The sequence below is a fragment of the Monodelphis domestica genome, chromosome 8, assembly GCF_027887165.1.
Source record: "Monodelphis domestica isolate mMonDom1 chromosome 8, mMonDom1.pri, whole genome shotgun sequence".
In the NCBI taxonomy this organism is placed as follows: Eukaryota; Metazoa; Chordata; class Mammalia; order Didelphimorphia; family Didelphidae; genus Monodelphis; species Monodelphis domestica.
The window spans coordinates 165,061,269-165,084,819 of NC_077234.1; the positions used below are offsets into that span (position 1 = coordinate 165,061,269).

The following is a 23,551-nucleotide window of genomic DNA, read 5'->3' on the forward strand; positions in this document are numbered from 1 at the left end:
CAAATGCAACTAACTATTTAAACATATTTCAATGAGATTACTCATCAGTAAACATTTCAATATACAAAGAAGATAAGAGGTTGTACATGAAACTATGACCTGATTTTTTTTGTTTTTAAATGAAGTTTATATTTAATTTACCAAGGTAATAACAAAATTTCTATATTTCTGTTTCCTTCTTAACTTTTTTTTGTTTTTGTCTGTATGTGTTTTTGTATATTTGTAATGTCATACTCAATTATCTTCTTTTGGGGAGGGACATCTCTTTCACTGTCCATCAGTACCCTACCACCCTCAAACCCCACAGAAACTTTCCTTTGTAACAAAGAATTGTAATCAAACAGGACATTAACCAGTTCATATGTCCTTCTGTACTTCTAGTCTATCATCTCTCTACCAAGAGGTGGAAGACTTGTTCTGTCATTAGTCTTGTGAAATCATGAAGCAATTCTGTATTGACAACAGTCCTAAAACCTTACAGAGTTATTTTCCTTATATTATTGTGATCATTGTGTAAATTATTCTCCTGATTCTGATAATTTCCCTGTGCTTCAGTTCATTCAAGTCATCTCAGATTTCTCCAGAGCCATCCTATTTGTCTTTTCTTAAAATACAATAATAATCTGTTTCATTCCTATGCCTGTTTTTTTCAGCCATTCTTCATTTAATGGACACCCAATTTATTCCAACTCTTGATTATTCTCATTATTTATTAATGAAGAATAGATACTCATTGGATAATTTTTAAAAATTAATATATTTAGAATATTTTTCCATGGTTGCATGATTCGTCTTCTTTCCCACCCCCTTTTTCCTCCCCCCTCCTGGAGCTGACAAGCAATTCCATTTGGTCATTATACATGTATCATTGTTCAAAACCTATTTCCATATTGTTCATATTTACAATAGAGTGATGTTTTAAAGCCAAAACCCCAATTATATCCCCACTAAACTACATGATCAATCATGTTTTTCTTCTGCTTTTCTATTCCCACAGTTCTTTCTTTGGGTGTAGATAGCATTCTTTCTTATAAGTTCCTCAGAATTGTCCTGGATCATTGCATTGCTGCTAGTAGAGAAGTCCATTACATTGGATTGTGCCATAATGTATCAGTCTCTGTGTACATTGTTCTCCTGGTTCTCCTTTCACTCTGCATCAGTTCCTGGATGTCTTTCCAGTTCATATGGAATTGCTCCAGTTCATCATTCCTTTCAGCACAGTAGTATTCCATCACCCTCGTACCATAATTTGTTCAGCCATTCCCCAATCGATGGACACTCCCTCGTTTTCCAATTTTTTGCTATTATAAAAAGTATGACTATAAATATTTTTTGTACAGACATTTTTCCTTCTCTCTTTGGGGTACAAACCCAACAGTGGTATGGCTGGATCAAAGCGCAGTCAGTCTTTTAAAGCCCTTTGGGTATAATTCCAAATTGCCCTCCAAAATAGTTGGATCAATTCACAACTCCACCAGCAATGCATTGGTGTCTCATGGGATAATTTTTAAAAATGCTTTTAAGAAACTTTGTGATATAATTGTACTACTTATCATATAAAACATTCCTGACAAATATTCACATGAATAAAATCTGCCTTTTGAATAGTTGAAAATATACAATTTTTTTTACTGAAAATTTCTAGTGGCTTTATCATTGGATATTTGAATTCCTTTAATTCTGCTTTTCAATGGGTTAGCTTTTTATTTTCCTCTAGCTTCTTAATTTGTGGCCTTATTTTCTTTCACACACACACACGTATGTAGTATAATAATGATCAAAGTATCTGTAATTTGATAACAATCATAGAACCACAAAATTAGAGAACCTTAATACTGAAAGGAATCTTAGTGATAATCTTTTCTAATCCCTGTGTTTACAGAGTAGGAAAATGAAGGTTAGTGTGAAGTAGTAACTTGTTTAATTGATAGTTCCTGATGAGTGACACCCTTCAGAACTAGGACCTCAGTAGAAGCTCATTTCCTTTGTCTGGCCATATATCTTTTAAGTGGTTTTATATCAGGAAGTAGCATGGTATAGTGCTAGACTACTGTATGTGGAATCAAGGACCTGGTTTCAATTCCCACTTCTGACACTTTTTAGTTGACAAGTCATTTCTCTGATGGTTAGGAAACTTTAAGGTCTTAAGTCATGGATGAGTTGAGATGGTGGAAGGTGTTACTACACTAATAAAATAGGTTATTCATATGAATCTTTTATACTATTTATTGTATGAAAGTTATTGCTGATAGGTAACCACAAGCAATAGTCTCCTTATATCTGATTTATCTCTTCATTGCTCTTTGAATTAATGACATTTTTGATTCTTCGAAGATAATAGTATTCCATGAATCACAACCACATAAGATCACTGAAGTAATGTTAATATCAAAATAACTTTTTTGTGTGTATATGTGTATAAAAAAGCAGCTTGAGAGCTTTGAAGGTACTGTTTAGTTTCATAGATGCATTATTCCAACAATCATCGCAACCAGTACAGTGGCACGTGCAAATAAAAAGTATCTGAAAGACTCATTCCAAAACAACCTTTGTGTAAGTGGCAAACATTTTTGTTAAGCATATGTCCATCCCTTATCAGAAAAGCATTGATCAGTATATTAAAAATTTTTTTTTCAGTTAACTAGCATTTATTTTCTCTCTCCACTTCCCCAACCCCTCCACAATAAAAAACAAATAGAAAACTCTTGTAACAAATAAGTGTAGTCAAGCAAAACAATTCCAGTGTGGCCTTGACTCAAGAAATGTGAGCATCCTTCATTGTTGTTCCACTGATATCATGGTTGGTCATTGTAATAATAGTTAAAAGTATTTATTAGTTGCTAATCACTAAGAATACAAATGCAAACAAAAAAGATAATTCCTACTCTTTAAGGAGCTTACATTTTAATAGAGGAAGAGTTAAGTCTTAAGTGTTGTAATATAAATTGTTCAGTTTACTTCACTTTGTATCAGCTATATATCAATCTTTCCAGGTTTATCTGAAATAATCCTTTTTGTCATTTTTTAGGATGCAATAATGTCATTATATTCATATGCCATGGTTTTATCAACTGTTTCCCAGTTGATTAGATACCCCATCAAAAAGAATTAAAAAAATTTTTTTTAATTTTACTTTCAGTTCCAAATTTCCTTCTTCAATCTCCTTTTTTGCCCATTGAAAAGATAAGAAAAAACAAAACCTATTATACATATGAAGTTATGAAAAATATTTCCATATTAGCCATGTTGTGAATAAGGGGAAGCAAGAAAAATAAAAGGGAAAAAATGCTTCAGTCTGCACTCAGAGTCCATCAGTTCTTTGTCCAGAAGGGAATAACCTTTTCCATCATGAATCTTTTGAAATAATTGTAAATCATTGTATTGATCAGAGTTGCTAAGTCTTTCGCAGTTGATTTATTACTGTGTACACTGTCCTCCTGATTCTGCTCACTAAGCTTTTAATCAGTTCATATAGGTCTTCTCAGTTTTTCTGAAATTATCCCCTTTGTTTTTCTCATAGCACAATAGGATTCTACAACAATAATATATTAAAACTTGTTTAACCATTCCCCAATTAATGTATATCCCCATAGTTTTCAATTTGCTACTATAAAGATTCTCTATAAATATTTTTGTAGATGTCTCTTTTTTCCTCTTTGATGTCTTTAGGAATTGATCAGGATGTTTTTAAAAGACTTCTTTGACATGTAAAACAGAACCTAATTAGATTTTAGTTTGTACTTAACCAGTTTTCACTGAACACTGATACAGTCTTTGCTTATCCATATCAAGGAATCTTGCTTGTCTATTTAAAAATTGCAAGTCAGAAACCTTTTCGGATATTCTTTTAGGCTAGATTTTGCTCTACTGAATCAAGTAAAATATTACCAGTCTCTCAAACTTTCTATTAATTAAAATTTTTTATCTAATAAGGGCTCCTTATACATTTATTTCATTTAGGTAGTTATCTGGAGAAGGCTCCTGAGTTTAAGGCTTCATCTCAAAATGAATTTATTAGCTTAGATAATAAACTTAAGGTATGGCTTTAAGATCAACAATTAAATTGCTGCTGACTCATATTTCATATATACAGCATCTTAATTTTTCCATTGTGCTTTATCTATAATAGTATATAGCTAGTATAAATAATGTAATAGTAGGACTGATTTCTAAGTGTTAAAGAAAAATATCTGTTATTGACACTATACTTCATTCCTTAAAAAAAAATTAAAGCAATTAATAACCAATTTTTTTGGCCTCTCAGGAACTATTTTAGAAAGTCTTGAGCTTCTTAATTTACATAACCTTGACATTGTGCTTCTAGATACTTTATAGCATGACCATAGACCTCCAGCCTGCTGTTTGCAATTATAAGCAACTGAATAGTACAGGTGATTCTAAAATTTGGTACAATCTGCATCATTACATAGCATTTAAATGTGACGAGACATGTTTTATTAGTTCATTAATATATACCTAGGGGTGAGTACAGAGTCATAATTTCACCACTGGAGGCATACATTAATTAACAAATAAAACATGCCCTGGAGTGAATTAATGTGGTCATAATACAGCTAACATTTTTAGTAACTTGACTATAGGAAACTGCAAGCTAGGGTTTTAGGTTCTGTTTTTCCACTGCCATAGAACTCTTTAAACCACTTTTTTCCTCCTAGTCTTTAATTCTTTAAATAGGATATGTATCTCTGCAGTGGTACTGACAACCTCAGGAATTTTAAAGGTCTTTGAGAGATTTGATTCTCTAGTTCAAAGCAGCATTTCTTCCAAGAAACACTGCTTAGAAACGCACAGTATTATAATCCTGTAATTTGTACTTTCTTCTTGACCCTGACCTTAAGTTTCGCACCCTGTTGTTATACCCTTCTTCAGCAGCTGTTTCTATTATTGAATTATTTGAGTGACAAAAAGTCTTTCTTTTTTTCCTATTCTCTGGGTTGTTCCTCAGGGCCTGGATATTTTGCCAAAGGAAAATAGGTTTCAGGCTTCCAGACTACTTACTATATTGGTAGAAATATTGGGAGATCATCAGCTATATTGCAAATGTTTTGCAGTCTTCTTATCAAATCATTTTCTATTGTGTATACATCTTAAAGACAAAGACAAATTAAACCAGTTTATTGACTGAATAATAAGTTAATAAAATTGTAGTAATTGGACATGGATTATTAAATATCATCAGGTTTAATTCAGATATGGGTTTCTAGAATCCATTTATTAGGAATTATAGTATCTTAGAGTTGTAAAGGGCCTAAGAGGTCACATAGTCCAACTCTAACCTGAATAGGAATCTTTTCTACACTTGACAAGTAATCATCAGTGTTCCATTTAAAGACCTCTAGCAGTGGGGAACCCACTAACTCTCAAGGCTGTCCATTTTCACTTTGGACAGCTTCAATCTAATGCAAGTTTTAAAGCTAAAATCTGTAATTTTGCAGCTTCTCTCCGATTTAACCAGTTCTGACTTCTAGACTAAGTGAAACAAGTCTAATCTCCCTTTCATAATGACATTTCAGTAGACATTTATTCAACCACTACTTTGTGCAAGGCACTATGGACACAAAGACAAAAAAGCGTAGTACCTCTGGAAGCTTATATTCTACTTGACAACCTTACAAAAAATTGAAAACTCAGATTATCTTCCTCTATACTGTATCTATTTAATTACTACATGTCTTAACCATTTGAATGTGTATTCATTGAGTGCAGGGGCTCTTTTTGCCTTTCATTGTGTTCCCAGCACTGAACACATTATCTGACAAATTGTAAATGTTTAATCACTGACTGACTTCAGGCTATACACATCCTTCAGCTTCTTACATGACATGGTTTCTAGTTTTTATACTGCCTTGGTTACTCTCCTGTATCAGATAAGCTTCATTTTTGGAAATATCCTTTCTCCTTTTGGTCTGACCATGGTAGAAGTCAGGAGGACTGTTACTTATCTTGTTCTGGATATTTCTCTTAATGCAGGTTGGCTGCATTTGCCTTTTTGGCTGCTGTATTGTTGTAGTCAGCTATGGCTCCCATGTCCTTTTCATGTAAATGGTTGACTAGTCAAACTTTAGCCATCCTGCAGTTATATGATTGACTTTTTTTTAGATTTGCATGTAAGGATTTTACATTTATTTATCCATATTCTTTTTTTTTTTTAATCCTTACCTTCCGTCTTGGAATCAATACTGTATATTGGTTCTAAGGCAGAAGAGTGGTAGGGGCTAGGCAATGGGGGTTAAATGACTTGCTCAGGGTCAAAAGCTAGGAAGTGTCTGAGGCCAGATTTGAACCCAAGACTTCCTGAAGACTTTAGGCCTGGCTCTCAATCCACTGAGCTACCTAGCTGCCCCCTATCCATATTCTATTTTTCTTATAAATATGGCCAATTCTTCTTGCCTGTTAAAGAGTCAAGAACTTTTTGAAGTGTGATTCAGTTATCTAGTGCCTTAACAAACCCTTTCAGCTTAGTGTCGTTTCCAAATTTGACAATTTATAGATAATTGAATTAAAGCTAAGTAAAACTATGTTTTAAGATTAAGTTTAATTTAAAAACTAAGTTTTGTCTTTGTGAAGTAATTGTTTTCAGTAAATAGCTTTTTATTATAGATAGTGGTTACTTCTTTTGGAGTCTTGTTTTAATTTATGTTTCTATGTGTGTGTATGTGTATATAGGATAGTAGATAACATGCCTGTAACGTGGTGCTATGATGTTGAAGATGGACAGAGGTACTGCAATCCTGGATTTCCAATTGGCTGTTATATTACAGATAAAGGTCATGCAAAAGATGCTTGTGTTATCAATGTAAGTTTTTAATATGTTAAATGTTGCTTTCCTAAATTTACCCCTCCCCCCCAAAAAAAGCCTTTCAGCATAGATTTTGTGTGATTAAATGAAATCTTGGAGCTTTACTTAATATTTATCCACCATTCAAAATTAATTAAAATTGTACCTTAGAATTAATTTAGAACTGACCAGGTTATTGAGGCATTATGTTAACTTTATTTCATTTCATTTTTCTAAAAAACCCTAACCTTGCATCTTAGAATCAATACTATATATTGGTTCCAAGGCAAAAGAGAGGTAAGGGCTAGACAAGGGTGGGGGTTAAGTGACCTGCCTAGGGTCACACAACTGGGAAGAGTCTGAAGCTTGATTTGAACCTAGGACCTCCCATTCACTATGTTAACTTTAGATTAAAATGTACTAGAATCTTACTGTAAAACCTGTCCAAAACTCCCATGGCTCTATTCCAAAAAGTTTCATTCTAAGTTAGTCATGAAATCAGTCCCAAGGATTTCATTATGGGTCAAACTTTTTGATTTTATTTTTTACTCTTTTCTTTATAATGTGTACTTTATGATTATAAAAAGGTTGAGCAGGAGAAGTTATTTCTTATGTTGAATATTATTCAGCAAGGATGATAGGTTTAAAAATTTAATAAGTTTTAGTTTAATTCACTTGTTAATAGGTATAGTTTAAACATTGATACAAGTTTTATTTTTGAAACAAGAAACATTAATGGCCTTGTTAATTATGAATACTTGAATAACTAGACTGATATACCACATATACTTAATTGTACATAAAGTTGGATATTTTTCTTTTAAAAGTCATTCTGTTAATATTGTGTCTTGAGTGAATAGTTGGACTTTTTCATGTTTTTTTTTATCTACAAATTGTGCCTTTTATATTAAGATTTGACACCTAAAAGAAAGCATACATTGTCTCTCCCTCAAATCCAATTGAGAAAACTTTTGGGTTTAGAGCCTGGACATTCCTCTTGTTAAATGTTGGGGAAAGATTGCTTTTAATCTTGACTGGTAGTCTTGTTATGATCTGTTTTAATTATTTTTAGATTATTCCAGACTTGGTTTTCTTCCATTAACTTCTGTTTTCTTTCCCACAGTCTGATTTCCATGAGAAAGATACATTTTACATCTTCAACCATGTTGACATCAAGATATACTATCATATTGTTGAAAGTGGAGCCATGGGAGCAAGATTAGTGGCTGCTAAACTTGAGCCCAAAAGGTAATCATATAATTAATTGAAATAGATAAAATTAAGTGGATTAAATGTGCTTCATTCTGTTTTGGATTGATAATTTAGCTTTTTAAAATGACCTGAGCTGAAAGTTTCTTTATCTTGGTTTCATGTTGTGTTTTGAATATTTATGAATCATACACACTTTTAAAAAAGTTCTATGGTACTGAAAATTGTAGAGCCTGGATAGGAGAGGAGCCCATGGTTGTTGTTTTCATCAGGAAGCTTTGAGTGTTTTTCCCTTTCCCATTTTGGAATAGAGACTGTTGATAACTATATCCATTTTTAAGAGAATAGCCTTAATTTTTTAGAACCTCTAATGTTCACACTCTAATATTTGAGGATATATTAAAAGAATATTTCATGATGTTTTTGAGTTAACATTTAATATTTGAAGGCATTTGATCACTTTTGAAATCATTTGATAAAATATGAATTTAAAGTATTTTCCATGCTAATCTCACTGTCTTCTCCAAAATTAATTCTTTATCTCCTGCTGTTATTATTAAAGAAAGGTATGTCATGACAAGAAATTAGCTAATTTTAGGGGGGGGGATGCAACATTTCTTATAAGTTTGGTGCTATTCAAATGTATTCATATCTAAATTATGTCCTTAATTTTGTTAGAGTATTTATATTGCATAGTTATCTATTTTAATTGGCTTTTATGACTACATGAAAATATATTTGTACTATTGAAGGTGACTTAAATAATGTGATGTTTATTAACATTATAAAATACACATAAAATCTATTAACTTAACTGATCACATTCCTTAAGATTCACTTTTTCTAACATTTTGCTTAAATGTCTATTTCTTCTTACAGTTTCAGACATACACAAACAGAGAAACCTGATTGTTCTGGACCCCCAATGGACATAAACAATAAGGCTAATGGGGAGATCAAAATTTCCTATACTTATACAATTAATTTTGTAGTGAGTACTCTTTAGTATAATATAAAATTTTACTTTGAATTCTCATTTTAAAATTATTCTAAACTAATAATACTTGACTTTTGCAAATAACAAAACTATTAAGAATCGATAAATGATTTTTCAAAATGTCAAGTAATTTTAGTTTACAATTACTCTGTACTCTGAGTTTTGTTCAAGTTTGTTCAAGAGGTGCTAGCAGGGGCAGCTTGGTAGCTCAGTGGATTGAGAGTCAGGCCTAGAGACAGGAGGTCCTAGGTTCAAATCTGACCTCAGACACTTCCCAGTTGTGTGACCCTGGGCAAGTCACTTGACCCCCATTACCTAGCCCTTACCACTCTTCTGCCTTGGAACCAATACACAGTATTGATTCCAAGACAGAAGGTTTTAATTTTAAAAAAAAAAGTTCTAGGAAATTGATGTTCATTTAAACCTGAGGGAATTTAACTCAAAAATTTTCTAACTTGCACAATTATTACAGTTCAAGTTCTACTAATTAGTATAGTTTAGTAGGTCTAGTTCAGTGATGATGAACCTTTTAGGGACCGAGTGAAGGACTGTGAATTTTAAAAGTCTCCATCTTGGTATAGCACCCAAAAATTGTGCACACCCACACTACACGGGCATGTGCTAGTCAATGACAAATCAGAAATAACCAACTGCCCACCTGGGCTGTCCTAAGCTAAGCTAGAGCCAACCATTGGCACTTGTGAGACACAGGAAGTGAGGTAAGGAACAGCCTCTGGAATTCGCTCACTTCCTATGGAGAGAGCTAGGGAGGAGTTGGTGTTAGGAGCTTGGAGGGAGAGGACGCCCGCAGACAGCTTTCCTTCAGATCGGTCACGTGAGTTAAGGACTGATTCTTTCCACCTTGGCCCTTTGGGCCTAGAACTCACTCTGCCTTGGTCAGAGGTTGAGTAGCCCCTTTCCCTTTTCTCTTCTCTCCTTCTTTCCCTCTCCTTTCCCTATTCCCATTGTGATTAAACCTCCATAAACTCCATTCTGACTTGAGTGTTTCATTTTAGGAATTTCATAAGTAAATTCCTTGGCGGCCATTGTTCAATATTATAACCTCTCCCAGAAGCTAAAAATTTCTACCATTACAGGACCCCACCCTCAAACCCCCCCCTCCTCCCAGGCTGGATATGCCTCTCCCCCACCCCATATCCTTTACCCTACACAGGGGAGGGAGGAAGTACTCCTAGCTGCTAGCCAGAGAGGTGGGTGAAATGAATATCCTCAACAAGTGTAGAGGGGGGAGAGGAGTGGCCCAGGTGCCCTACCCTTCTCCAGCTCTGACCTGTGAGTTGCTTATCTTACCCCTGTGTTCTCCCTTGGCTGCTGGGCAGAGGGGCAGGGGATGTGAAAAAATGTCAGGCATAGTGGAGAAGGGGAGGGGAGTACTTCTACCCGAGTCCCTCTGTCTTTCTAGTAATGAACTCTGGGAGTTGGGGAGTGCCATAGGTTCACCGTCACTGATCTAGTTTGTGTACTATTCTAGCAGTGAAGCATTTTAACATCAATTTGTAGCATTATTTTGTTGCAGAAAGCAGTGATAATTTTGTTTTGTTAAAGTTGAGTTTTATGAAGATTAGCAGACCTTCATAGTTCATATAGCCTGAACATACACAAAATTAGTTATAGATGTTTAAAGACTACTTTTCAAATGTTAAAATCCTCATTCAGAAGAAACTTTTCCTGGAAACTATTACAAATGATTTTTATTTTTTTATCTTTTCTATAGCATTTATATAAGAAGGAAGCAAAGACTGGGTAGTAGAAGACCTGGTTCTAATCTTTATTCTGTTACTTAACTACCTGTGTGATTTTTGCCAAATCTGAACCCATCTGAACTTTAGTTTCCTATTGTGTAATAGAGGTGGCTAAGTCACAGTGTGAACAAAGCCCTAACCCTGGAGTCAGGAAGACCTGAGTTCAAATTCAAATTCAACCTCTGAAATGTAGTAGCTGTGTGACTCTAGGCAAGTCACTTAATTCCTGTCTGCCTCAGTTTTCTCAACAAGGTTTCTGTCAACATCAAGTAAGATATTGAAAAGTACTTCACATAGTTCCTGGCATAAAGGAGGGGACTTGATTCTTCCCTTTGTTCCTCACGGGGACTAACCTTTCCAGCTCCAAAATTCAATTTTTCATTTTTCATTGAACATGGCTTATATTGTGGTTACTTTTCCACAAAAGTGCTACTCTAGTGCTTCCTTATGGCATGGAAGTGACTTTAGATTCTTGAAAATGCCAAAACAGTGTTAATTCTGGAAGGTTCTTCCCACCATGTTAAAAAAGTTTCAATTATATATAAAAACAGACTAAGTTTATCATCTGGACTAGATTAGCTAGCAAAGGGCAGAGAGATTTCCCCCTACATTGGCTGCAAGATGAAAGATTTATCTGCTACAGCAATTCATAAGCACCTTTCTTTGAGTCAGAAAAATTATATTCTGCAAGTAGTAGCATCCCCATTCACTATACAGATGAAGAAACTGAGGATTGGGGAGGTTAAGTGACCTGCCTTTGGCTATGTAGCTAAAACTGTAATAAGTAAAATTTGAACCCGTTTCCATCATTTTTGCCACTATGACATGTAATAACTTGTATGTGCTTTGATGATTTGTCATTCTATTTGCTTTGTATCTTTCCTTGAACATTGTTTTGCAATTTTCTTCCTTCCTTCCTTCCTTCCTTCCTTCCTTCCTTCCTTCCTTCCTTCCTTCCTTCTTTCCTTCCTTCCTCCCTTCCTCCCTTCCTCCCTTCCTCCCTTCCTCCCTTCCTCCCTTCCTCCCTCCCTCCCTCCCTCCCTCTCTCCCTCCCTCCCTCCCTCCCCTCCTCCCTCCCTCCCTCCCTCCCTCCTACTTGGAGTCTATACTGTGTATTGGCTCCATGGCAGAAGAGTGGTAAGGGCTAGGCAATGGGGGTCAAGTGACTTGCCCAGGGTCACACAGCTGGGAAGTGTCTGAGGTCAGTTTTGAACCTAGGAGCTCCCATCTCTAGGCCTGACTCTCAATCCACTGAGCCACCCAGCTGCCCCCTGCAATTTTCTTAATGTACTTTTGCTCCAAGCTACTTATATTTTATCTTTTCCCTCAGGAAGAAAAACAAATTAGATGGGCCTCCAGATGGGACTATATTTTGGAATCCATGCCTCATACCCATATTCAGTGGTTTAGGTGAGAGAACAGTTGTGTATCCTTATTTCTTGCTAGTTTCAGCCTTTGCTCGTGTCATTCTTTAATCCTATAATGTATTTCTTTTCCTCTTCTATTTCCCAATTTATGACTTTCCACTATTAAATTTGTTTTGTCTAATCTTCAAAACGCTTCCTTTATTGCAGATAGTCACTTCCTTTCTCTATTTTGTTCCCTCCTTTATACTTATGCAGGGATTTTTAACCTGGCATCTAATTTCAGGTGTGTAGGGAGGGTAGGGGGAAGTCCTGTGGATTTGGTTTTTAAAAATATATTGATAATTGTACTTCAATATTAGTTTCCTTTGTAATCCTATATGTTTTGGTTTTTGCATTTTAAAACATTATTCTGGGAAGTGGTTGATAGGTTTGACTATACTAAAGGAGCCCATGACACCAAAAAAGATTTAAGAACCTTTCACTTAAAGGAAGATAGAGAATGTGCCTTAAAACCAGGGAGACCTGAGTTTAAGGTCTACCTCTAACATGTAATGGTTTCCTCACAACCCTGTTTCAATATTATGAAAAGTAACCAGTTTCAGAGATATGATAATTAAAATACTAATTCTTCTTGTAGCATAATGAATTCCCTGGTGATTGTTCTCTTCTTATCCGGAATGGTAGCCATGATTATGTTAAGAACTCTTCATAAAGATATTGCAAGATATAATCAGATGGATTCAACTGTGAGTAAAACATTATACTACTACCTATATAGACTTGATTGATTTTTTCTTCAAATAAACATATATTTGTATGTCTTTCGTGGTGCCAAGCATTTCAAAGCCCTCACTATCTTTTAAAAAATTTCTAGATAGATGCTATTACATTAGTTTATAGTAGAAAAAGTTATTTGAAGCAATCACAGCTTTACTTTTCTTTAAATCCCTGTATCATCAACTTTGTCAATTTCTAGGCCCTATATTTTTTAGTGAAAATAGACACGCAAAGCAGTTTTAATTTCAAATTTGTAGTTTGCTTTTCTTTTGGTGCACACCAAGTATGTCCCATACTTTTTCATTTATTTTCACTTAAAGAATGTGCTTTATACATTATACATATATATGTATACACACAAGTTTTTCTTTTCCTGAGTCTGAACTGACAAAATTAATTTCATAGACCATCTTTGATATTCTTTTAAAATATGTTCTTGACTTTTGTTTTTACACCTTTGACCCTTATGCTTATTTCTGTCTTCTTCATCATCTCCATTTAGTAGGTTGTAGATTTTTTCACAGGGGTGTATGGGGTGGAGGTGACCACCTGCAGTTGTAGTCACCATCCTGCACGTAGGCGGCCCACGGACCAGTAATCGCTTGGCCCTGTGGGCAGCAGGGACGTTCGGCAGCATCCTGGGCGACTGAGCAGCCCTCTCTAGGACAGCACTGCTCACCCTAATCAAGGGAGGGGACTAGAAAAGGTGTCCCAAACATTGCCTGCCCTACAAACACCAGGTCAGCACACAGCGGCTGGCGGGTCATCCCCTTTAAGAGGTCGAAATCAAAGAAAAAATACAAAGAAACTCCTACTAGGAGCATGGAACATCAGGACATTACTTGATAGAGAGAATACCCCAAGACCTGAGAGAAGAACAGCTCTATCAGTAAAGAACTGGCGCGATATAACATTGACATCGCAGCCTTAAACGAAACACGCTTACCAGAAGAGGGATCACTCAGCGAACCCACCACTGGATACACCTTCTTCTGGAAAGGTAGAGCCACAAAGTGAAGACAGAATCCATGGTGTTGGCCTGGCTATCAAGACCAGTTTGCTCAAACAGCTGCCAGACTTGCCTGTGGCATCAGCGAGAGGCTCATGAAGATCCGTTTGCCTCTCAGCAAAGATCGGTATGCTACAATCATCAGCGCATATGCCCCAACACTGACCAGCACAGAAGAGATCATTGAGCAGTTCTACTCTGACCTGAGTGCTGTTCTACACCCAGTGCCCACAAATGACAAGCTGATACTACTGGGAGACTTCAACGCCCGTATTGACCAGGACCATGAAAGATGGAAAGGAATGCTCGGCAAACACAGCGTGGGCAAAATGAACAACGACCTACTGCTACTCAGCAAATGCTCAGAGTTCGAGCTCACCACCACAAACACTGTGTTCAGAATGGCGAATAAATATGAAACAACGTGGATGCACCCAAGATCAAAACAGTGGCATCTCATTGACTACATCATTGTACACCGGCGAGACATCCAGGATGTAAAGATCACCAGAGCCATGAGAGGAGCTGAATGCTGGACAGACCACCATTTGCTTAGAGCGACTCTTCAAATGCGCATTGTGCCTCGCCATCCAAAACGCGCCCAGACAGTTCGCGCATTTTACAATGTGAGTCGTTTTAGAGATCCATCTTATTTGCAAATATTCCAGTCCTGCCTGGACAACAAGCTGTCTGCCAAGGGACCACTCACTGGAAGTCCAACAGAGAAATGGAACCAAACATCAAAGGCAGTCCTAGGACCCAAACAACGAACTACTGGTTCGACGAGAACAACACTGCTATTGAAGACCTATTGAGCAAGAAGAACAAAGCCTTTATGGAGTGGCAAAATAACCCAAACTCTGCTCCTAAAAAGGACAGATTCAAGTCTCTCCAAGCCACTGCGCAGGGTGAGATCAGGAAGATGCAAGACCGATGGTGGGAAAAAAAGGCAGAAAAATCCAGCGCTTTGCTAACACGAAAAACTATAAACAATTTTTCAGTGCCCTCAAGACTGTCTGTGGGCCATTAAAACCCACCACCACTCCCTTGCTATCCTCTGACGGTGACACTCTCATAAAAGATAAAAAAGGCATCAGCAACAGGTGGAAAGAACACTTCAGTCAGCTTCTCAACCGACCCTCTTCAGTTGACCAAAGTGCCCTTGACCAGATCCCCCAAAACCGCTCCATTGAACAACTTGACGTCCCTCCTTCAATAGAGGAAGTCCAAAAAGCCATTAAACAAATGAGTGCAGGCAAGGCACCCGGTAAAGACGGGATCCCAACCAAGGTGTACAAGACCTTAAATGGAAAGGCGCTCCAGGCATTCCACATAGTGCTGACCAGCATATGGGAAGAGGAAGACATGCCCCCAGAACTCAGAGATGCCTCCATCGTAGCCCTATACAAGAACAAAGGCTCACAAGCAGCCTGTGACAACTACAGAGGCATCTCACTACTCTCCACTGCTGGAAAGATCCTCGCCCATGTTATACTCAACAGACTCCTGTCATCTGTTTCAGAGCAGAACCTGCCTGAATCACAATGTGGCTTCCGACCAGATCGCAGCACCATCGACAAGGTCTTCACAGTGAGGCAAATACAGGAAAAATGCCTTGAGCAGAACCTGAGTCTCTACATTGTCTTCATAGATCTGACAAAGGCGTTCAACACAGTGAACAGGGACGCATTGTGGGTGATCCTCAGCAAGCTCGGTTGCCCAGCAAAATTCGTCAAACTGATCCAGCTTTCATGTCGACATGACAGGGGAAGTCCTATCTGGTGGAGAGACTTACGATCGCTTCAACATCTCCAATGCCATGAAACAAGGCTGTGTCCTCGCTCCAGTACTATTCAACCTATTTTTCACCCAAGTATTACGACATGCTGTGATGGATCTAGACCTGGGAGTCTACATCAAATACTGACTGGATGGCTCACTATTTGACCTTCGCCGCCTGACTGCAAAAACAAAGACAACAGAGAGACTCATCCTGGAAGCTCTCTTTGCAGATGACTGTGCTCTCATGGCCCACCAAGAAAATCATCTCCAAACCATTGTGGACAGGTTCTCCACCACAACAAAACTGTTTGGCCTGACTATCAGCCTCAGCAAAGCAGAGGTGCTGTTCCAACCTGCACCAGGGAGGCCAACGAACCAGCTGTGCATTACAATCGACAGCACGCAGCTTTCTAACGTGAACACTTTCAAGTACCTGGGCAGCACCATCGCCAACGAAGGGTCCCTAGACCAAGAGATTAATGCCAGGATCCAAAAGGCCAGCCAGGCACTCGGGCGGCTACGCTGCAAAGTCCTCCAACACAGAGGTGTAAGCACTGCGACGAAGCTCAAAGTGTATAACGCAGTGGTCCTCAGCTCGCTCCTGTACGGCTGTGAGACATGGACACTGTACCGGAAGCACATGAAACAGCTGGAGCAATTCCACCAACGCTCCCTCCGGTCAATCATGAGGATCCGATGGCAGGACCGAATCACCAATCAGGAAGTCCTCGACAGAGCCAACTCCACCAGCATCGAAGTCATGGTCCTTGAAACCCAGCTACGATGATCTGGACACGTCATCCGCATGGACCCACAGCGAATACCAAGACAGGTATTCTATGGTGAACTGTCAGCTGGACTTGGGAAACAAGGTCGACCAAAGAAAAGATTCAAGGATCAGCTAAAGTCCAACTTAAAGTGGGCTGGCATGACACCAAAGCAACTAGAACTCACTGCCTCTGACAGAAGCAGCTGGCAAACCCACATTCACCATGCTGCCACCACCTTTGAAGATGAGCGACGTCGACGTCTTGCCGCTGCGCGTGAACACCGACACCAGGCCACAACTGCACCTCCCGTAACAACCAGCGTCCCAGGCCCCATGTGCCACAGACTCTGCGCCTCAGCCTTTGGACTTCAAAGCCACATGAGGGTACACCGTAGATGAAACTGCACAAAGACAATAGTCATTCTTGATCACGAGAGACTACCACTGGTTCCATAACATATTCAGTCTTCATTGGTTTTCCAACTAAGTGTTACTTGAAACTTGTCTCTCAATTGTTGTCATCTTATACCTTTTTAAAATTGAAACACAAAACAGTAAACATTAAAAGTAGGTTTTATTGATCATTTCCTTCTACCCTTTTAGTGGTTTTGCTATATTCCTTTATAGGTCTCATGTTATAATTCCACTGTGAAGCAAGTATAGGCAGACTTACTATATGGGGAAATGTAAACAGATATGTTATCAGTCTCCCAAGGTCATATGCTCCATGGTGGAACTAGGCCTGGAACCAGTTTTTTAGTTTACAGTCTAGGATAGTGATTTTCCTTAATATTTTTGCCTCATTATCTACCTTCAGCTTGTGTGGGCTTCCTTTTGTAAAGGTCATTGCTTAGGCCCTGTCACTCAGTATATAATGTAAATAGACTGTAGTCATAGGGCTGCTATTTCATTGCTTCTGACTCTTTACTATAACTGACTCTACATTCTTTACTCATTCACTTTTCTCACAGATATGTCAGGTATTGTGTTTGGCTCCTCTGTTAGTCTGTTAATTAAAAGACTAAATGACACTGATGTGACAGAGTTAATCAGCAAGCATATATTAAGCTGTGATAAGTGTTGTGGTAACAGAAAAAATAAAAATACTGTCTTGCCCTCAAGGAGTTTCCATTCTAATGGAGGGACAATATAAATTAACCAGACAGTGGAGGAAATGTTCACACTTGAACTTGTAACCTCATTAATGCATATAATTGAAATTGTCTCTTGTAGCATGTTTTTGTAGAGAACTAGAATCATCATTGATGTATTTTCTTTCTTAAATCTGAAGGAAATAAAGCAAAGTAGATGAATTAGCTAATGAAAAAATTTGAATTATTATAAAAACAAACATTTATATCTAATTAAAATGACCATTGCTTTAAAAAATAATTTTGATAAACCCTTTGCGGTACAAATATTCTTTCTTTGAAAATAAGTGCCAATTCACACCTCAGGAGAGACCTCTTAGACTGTAAAAATAGTACTTCTTTTTTTTTTCCTTAGAAAATCCTTTTAAAAAACCCAAACTCTGGGAAACAGTACAGTCCTTCAGATACGCAGGGTCACTGCACTGAGACTTTTGATGCACTCTGTATTTAAGTTTTAATAGTTTAAAACTATACTAAGATTTTTGGGACACTATTAAAATTAAACTTTGAAGGTTGTATTCTCAGCCTTCCCATTTTAATCTATTAATAACCTTTGACATGACATTATATCAATGGAAAACTAATAATAGAATAATGGGTTTTTATTTTCATTATAGAAAAAAGCATTTGATGTTACAGGAACTAAGGCATAGCTCCTGTTATATAAATTAGAACTTTAAATTTTTTTTTATCATTTTAGATAAATGAACTTTAGAATAACAAGTTCATTAAGTAAGTGACTTGTGAAATGGCAGTACAGGAGGCTTCCTGTACTGTCTTAATGGAACAACTTATTTGTCTAAATACGATAAGAAATTCTTGTTCTAGTAGTAGGATGATAGGGAAATTTCAGTTATTATTACCTCTCTTACCACAAATTGGGAAACTAGTTGTGCATAATTTTTCTCTGCCAGAGCAACCCTACTACCCACATCAGAGATGCACAAAATAATTATCCATTTGATTGTTTCCTAAGAATGACATCATTTTAAAATGCTTTATTGGTATGCTGCCCAGGCAAGCCTTTAATAGCTATTTAATATTTCATAGAAGCAGCAGGAGGTAGAACCTCATGAGTTACTTTAGTTTGTACTAGTCTAATTATTAGTAATTTGGAGATCATCTTTTCAAAGTTTCTTTTTGAACCACATTTTATTTAAAACCATAATTCTGACTTTGGAAAAAGAAACATCAACAAAGTTTCTGAGCTTATTCCAAGTTGAAATTTTGTTGCTTTCAAATTTGGATTAACTAATGCTGTTAATTATTTGGTTTCTTAATTTATTTTATTTGTGTACTAAGTATAATTGGGAGATCCTTTCTTGCAAGTTTAATACTTACTGTATTTGCTTCTTAGGAGGATGCTCAGGAAGAATTTGGCTGGAAATTGGTTCATGGTGATATATTCCGTCCTCCAAGAAAAGGAATGCTGTTGTCAGTCTTTCTGGGATCAGGGACACAGATTTTAATTATGACTTTTGTGACTCTATGTAAGTAAGAAAGAAAGAAAATGAGAAGTGTTTTATCAAATACTTACATGAAAAACAGCTTGCTAAACGAGGGGATTGGAGTAGTTGACCTAAAATTGAAACTCCCTTCCTATGACCCCTGAGTTCAGGAGAGAAAATATGGTAGGGAGGGTAAGTTTACTTGACTTAGAATCATAAAAAATGAATTTAGATCCTAATTCTGCTGTTTCTTGCATGCCTTTTAAGTTAATCTTTTGGAATCTAAGTCCCATTTTCTGTAAAATGAATGGTTTGGCCACCATGGCCCTTATGGCCTCTGAATTTAAATCCTTAATTTTGTAATCTGTAAAATGAAGGGGTTGAACTACTTTTCTCTAAGTGCTCAATCCTATTCTTTAGTGGGAATCAGTGGTCCCTCTCATTTTAAATTATAAACAAATAAAAACTAATCATAATAGTAATGGCTAGTATTATATAGAGGCTACTGTGAGTTAAAAAATATCTCATTTGATCCTCACATTAACTCTGAGTTTCCTATTATTTGTCTTGCTTAGGGTCACATAGATAGTATGTATCTGAGGCAGAATTTTAACTAAGACATTTCTGATTCTGGACCCACTACTTAATCCAGTGTGACAGAACTACCTGCCTAAGCTATAAAGCTAAGTATTTGCAAAGAGATTTTAGGTATTGATTTAATAAGGACTATAATCCCATTTAAACTCTTACAAGGTGAACTATAATCAGTTTGAATTCAATTTCTTAAAGCAAGCCTGTAGCTAAGTATGAATTTTCAATGTCTGGATCCTTATGAGATTGTATACCATGTAGCTCCAGGACAAGGGACCAGGCTAGAGGTTAGATCTCAGAGAGAGAGCAGAAACTGGAGAGGAGTGAGGAGTAGTTCTCAAGTGTGCATAGAGGGGGAGAGAAGCATCTTTCTCTGCCACGTATGCCATAGGTTCACCAACACAGTTATCAAGAGTAGCTTAACCAGACACCTCATTGAAATCAGCCAAGATATGGGAATAGAAAGTGTTTCTTTACTGGGGCAAAAAAAAATGTGTGGCAAGGTTAGGTAAGGAGTGGGGAAATGTAATTTTGAAATGAAGAAAGATGCCATGGTGGATGTGGAGGCATTGAAACAGTTGGAGAGGATCATAAGAGGGCACTGAAGGGGAAGTGATGAAGAAATGGGAATGACAAATTTTTCCTGCTTTAAAATTTTATTTAGTTTCATTACTGCCCTTTCCCTTCCTCATCAAGGCCAGTTATTAGAGAAACAGGCTTTCTTGATCTAGAAAATGTCACCAAAAAGTAGAGAATAAATGAGAAAAAGAATGTGAGGAAAGTTCAAGGTCTGTCATGAATCTTTTTAGTTGTTTTCTTCTGAGCTACCCCCATATAAGAAGTTCCTTCTGCCTTTTTTCTAAACTGGCTCCAGGGGAAAGCTGCCAGAAACCTGGGATAGTCTGGAGTTATCTGACAACTAAATCAGGCAACACTTAGTTATGGTTTTCTTTCAGATATTAATTATCAAGATTCCAGATCTATTAGAAGCCTCTCCTAGAGACAGCTCAGCTTCATTAAGGATCTGCTATGTGCTGGGCACTGTGCTAGCTGCTGGGGATGTAAAAACAATAATGAACTTATTATTTCTCTTAAGCAACTCCTATTCTATCGTGGGAGGCAGCCTTTACATAATTATATGCAGAAGAAGTTCAAGCTAGTGGAAGGATGGCATGAAAACTAGCAGTTGAGGAAACAGAAAAGGCTTCATGTCAAAGGGGGTGCTTGATTTGAGTCTTGAAGGAATACTGAATAATCACTGTTATCATAGTAGTGTAAAGAGTAGCCTGGACTAGAATTCACTATTGCCAAAGCTATAATATATGCAAAGCTTTGTGTGAACCTTAAAAATGTTATTCATATACTGGCCATCATTATTATTAAAATAATAGTCTTTTTCATCATTTTCATATAACTTTGAAAGTGAGTTTTTTTCCCTTGATTAATTATTGCTTAGAGTGCCCTCATGTGTCTCTACCATGTAACATTTCTGTTCCTTTAAAGGAAATAATACTTTTAGACCACTAATAATATTAATAGTGAACATTAGATTTCAAATTGGCTACTATTGATTTAGGAGATAATCAAGTATGGTTGTCTGTGATAAGAAACCTTTATTAAACAATCCATTGATCACATTGAACATCCTCTAAATAATGCTAAACCCAAGCACAACTACATATATGTATGCTTTGTTAGTTCCTCTAATTGTTTCCCCTTTTAAAAAATCAATTTTACCAGATAATAACTAATGAAACCAGGTAAACAAAATATTAATATTTGACAAATTAAATTTTACCTTTTAGTTTTTGCTTGCCTTGGATTTTTGTCACCTGCTAACAGAGGAGCTCTTATGACTTGTGCTGTGGTACTATGGGTGCTGCTTGGAACTCCAGCAGGTTATGTTGCTGCCAGGTTCTATAAATGTAAGTAAAAGCTGTATAAAATAAACGGATGTATAAGTTCATTAGTCCAGACTTATCGTAGTATTTCTTTTATAAATTTGTACAGTTTGCTGCAAGAGTGATGTCAAAATAATTTGGCATGCAACTTTTTTTTAAGTATGTAAGTAAAATGCTATGTTCCTTCCATTGATTTACATTATAATTTCAGGACTGCTTAGGTTTTATTTCTAATGGATCCTCTGTTATCAGTAATACCTAATATTTTAAGTTGAAGTTGCTTAATTTTTTGGCTTTTTCAGTGTCAAGGAGTGAAATATCTCCAGTATCTTTCCCAAGAAACTCAGTATTTATAGAAGCCCTATTGACTTTTTTTTTTTTAATAAAAGAGTGATCATCCCAATATGTTCAGGTTTGCAAGGAATATACCTGCATGGGGAAATAAAAGACTATAGTAAGAGTTATTTTTCAGAAAATCATAAAATATAGGAATTATCATTTTCTCCAGCAATAGTTGCCAAAGGTTAAATATAGGATAGTCCCAAAGTTTTAAGCACTAACAGTTTAAAACCACACTAAGACTTTTGGGACACCGGATTATATTGTTTGGCCTGTGTGTAGCGGGAATTAGAATGTTTCCATCAATAGCTGTATTGTGTCTCATTAGTATAGATTATAATATTCTTAAAATAGGAATTTTGTATTTGGAAATTAAAGGTTAAAACCAGTTGTCACTGAGCATTCGGGCTTCCTTTTAACAAATGGTGAAGTAAAAATATACAAAGTATTAATTACAAGCGGTCTGTGGCTATTTTGCTTAACTTTTTGTTAGTGTCTACTTTGTGGTTTTTTGGTTATAGCTTTAAGACAATTTAACAAGTTAAAATGTTTCTTTTGGACTTTGGTATCAAGATGTAAGCACAACATGTTTCTTTTCATATTCTTATTGACAAATTATTTAAGCCTTAGGCTTTAAGCACCTTTGATTCTAAAATTGCTTTTTAAGAATTAATACGCTTAACATGCCTTTCATTTATTTAGAAAAATTAAAATCCATAGTTAAAACACTAATTGTAATTATAAATTATAGCAGTTTATTTCTCCTACAGTTAGACTCCATTACATAGTTTTATTCAAGCCAGTGGAATGGTTATTTCTACATAAGGGAAAACAGCTTGTCTTTTAAAATTTTGATCTTGGCTAAGCTTAGTATTACTAAAACAATGTACATTAGGTATAATTCCATTACAGCATAATTTTCTGTATAGTGAAGGCATAATAATAGGTCATAATGGTGCTATGTTAATCTAGTCACAACAAACTCTAATCCCTATCATGGTTAAAACAGCATAATTTTAAAAGTACCCAGGTCGGGGCAACTGGGTAGCTCAGTTGATTGAGAGCCAGGCCTAGAGACGGGAGGTCCTAGGTTCAAATCTGGCCTCAGACACTTCTTAAGTGTGTGACCCTGGGCAATATACAGTATTGATTCCAAGATGGAAGGTAAGGGTTTAAAAAAAAAAAGTACCCAAGTAAGTGTCATTGGGAACATGATAACTATTTTTTAAGTATTTTGATGGCTATAGTATTGAAGAAGGATTATATTTGTTCTCTGTCCCAGAGGGCAGAAAAGTAGAAGTAATGGGGTGGGTTTAGAGGAAGATGTAGGCATGATGTTAGGTAAAACTTATAATAATTAAAGCTGTTAAAATGGAAGAAATGTATCTTAGATGATATAGGAATTATTCTTATTCAGTTGTAGGTTGAATCAGATTGACTTAAATTCTGGGAAAGAGAGAATGTAGCCATAGAGCTTTCCCTATGTTCTTTTGTTCTGTCAGATAGACATTGTTCAATCCTTTTCATCTTTTCCAACTTCACACATCCCAAATCCATTTAACTTCTTATTGATTCTCAGGCAACCTGGTGAAATGTGCTTTAAGGACACAGCACATCCTTAGACAGAACAGAAATGAGTTTTGCTTAAT

The 23,551-nt window shown here is 36.5% G+C and overlaps 1 protein-coding gene across 1 annotated transcript in view; it reads left to right on the forward strand.

The window, feature by feature from the left end:
* The window catches only part of TM9SF2 (transmembrane 9 superfamily member 2), a 76,798-nt gene that overhangs the window by 36,916 nt on the left and 16,331 nt on the right, over window positions 1-23,551 (forward strand). The window contains exons 5-11 of the mRNA XM_001376903.5: window positions 6,688-6,817; window positions 7,923-8,047; window positions 8,888-8,999; window positions 12,099-12,178; window positions 12,773-12,881; window positions 18,981-19,113; window positions 21,468-21,587. Coding sequence (XP_001376940.2) covers window positions 6,688-6,817; window positions 7,923-8,047; window positions 8,888-8,999; window positions 12,099-12,178; window positions 12,773-12,881; window positions 18,981-19,113; window positions 21,468-21,587 — 809 coding nt within the window. The remainder of the gene's footprint in view (window positions 1-6,687; window positions 6,818-7,922; window positions 8,048-8,887; window positions 9,000-12,098; window positions 12,179-12,772; window positions 12,882-18,980; window positions 19,114-21,467; window positions 21,588-23,551) is intronic.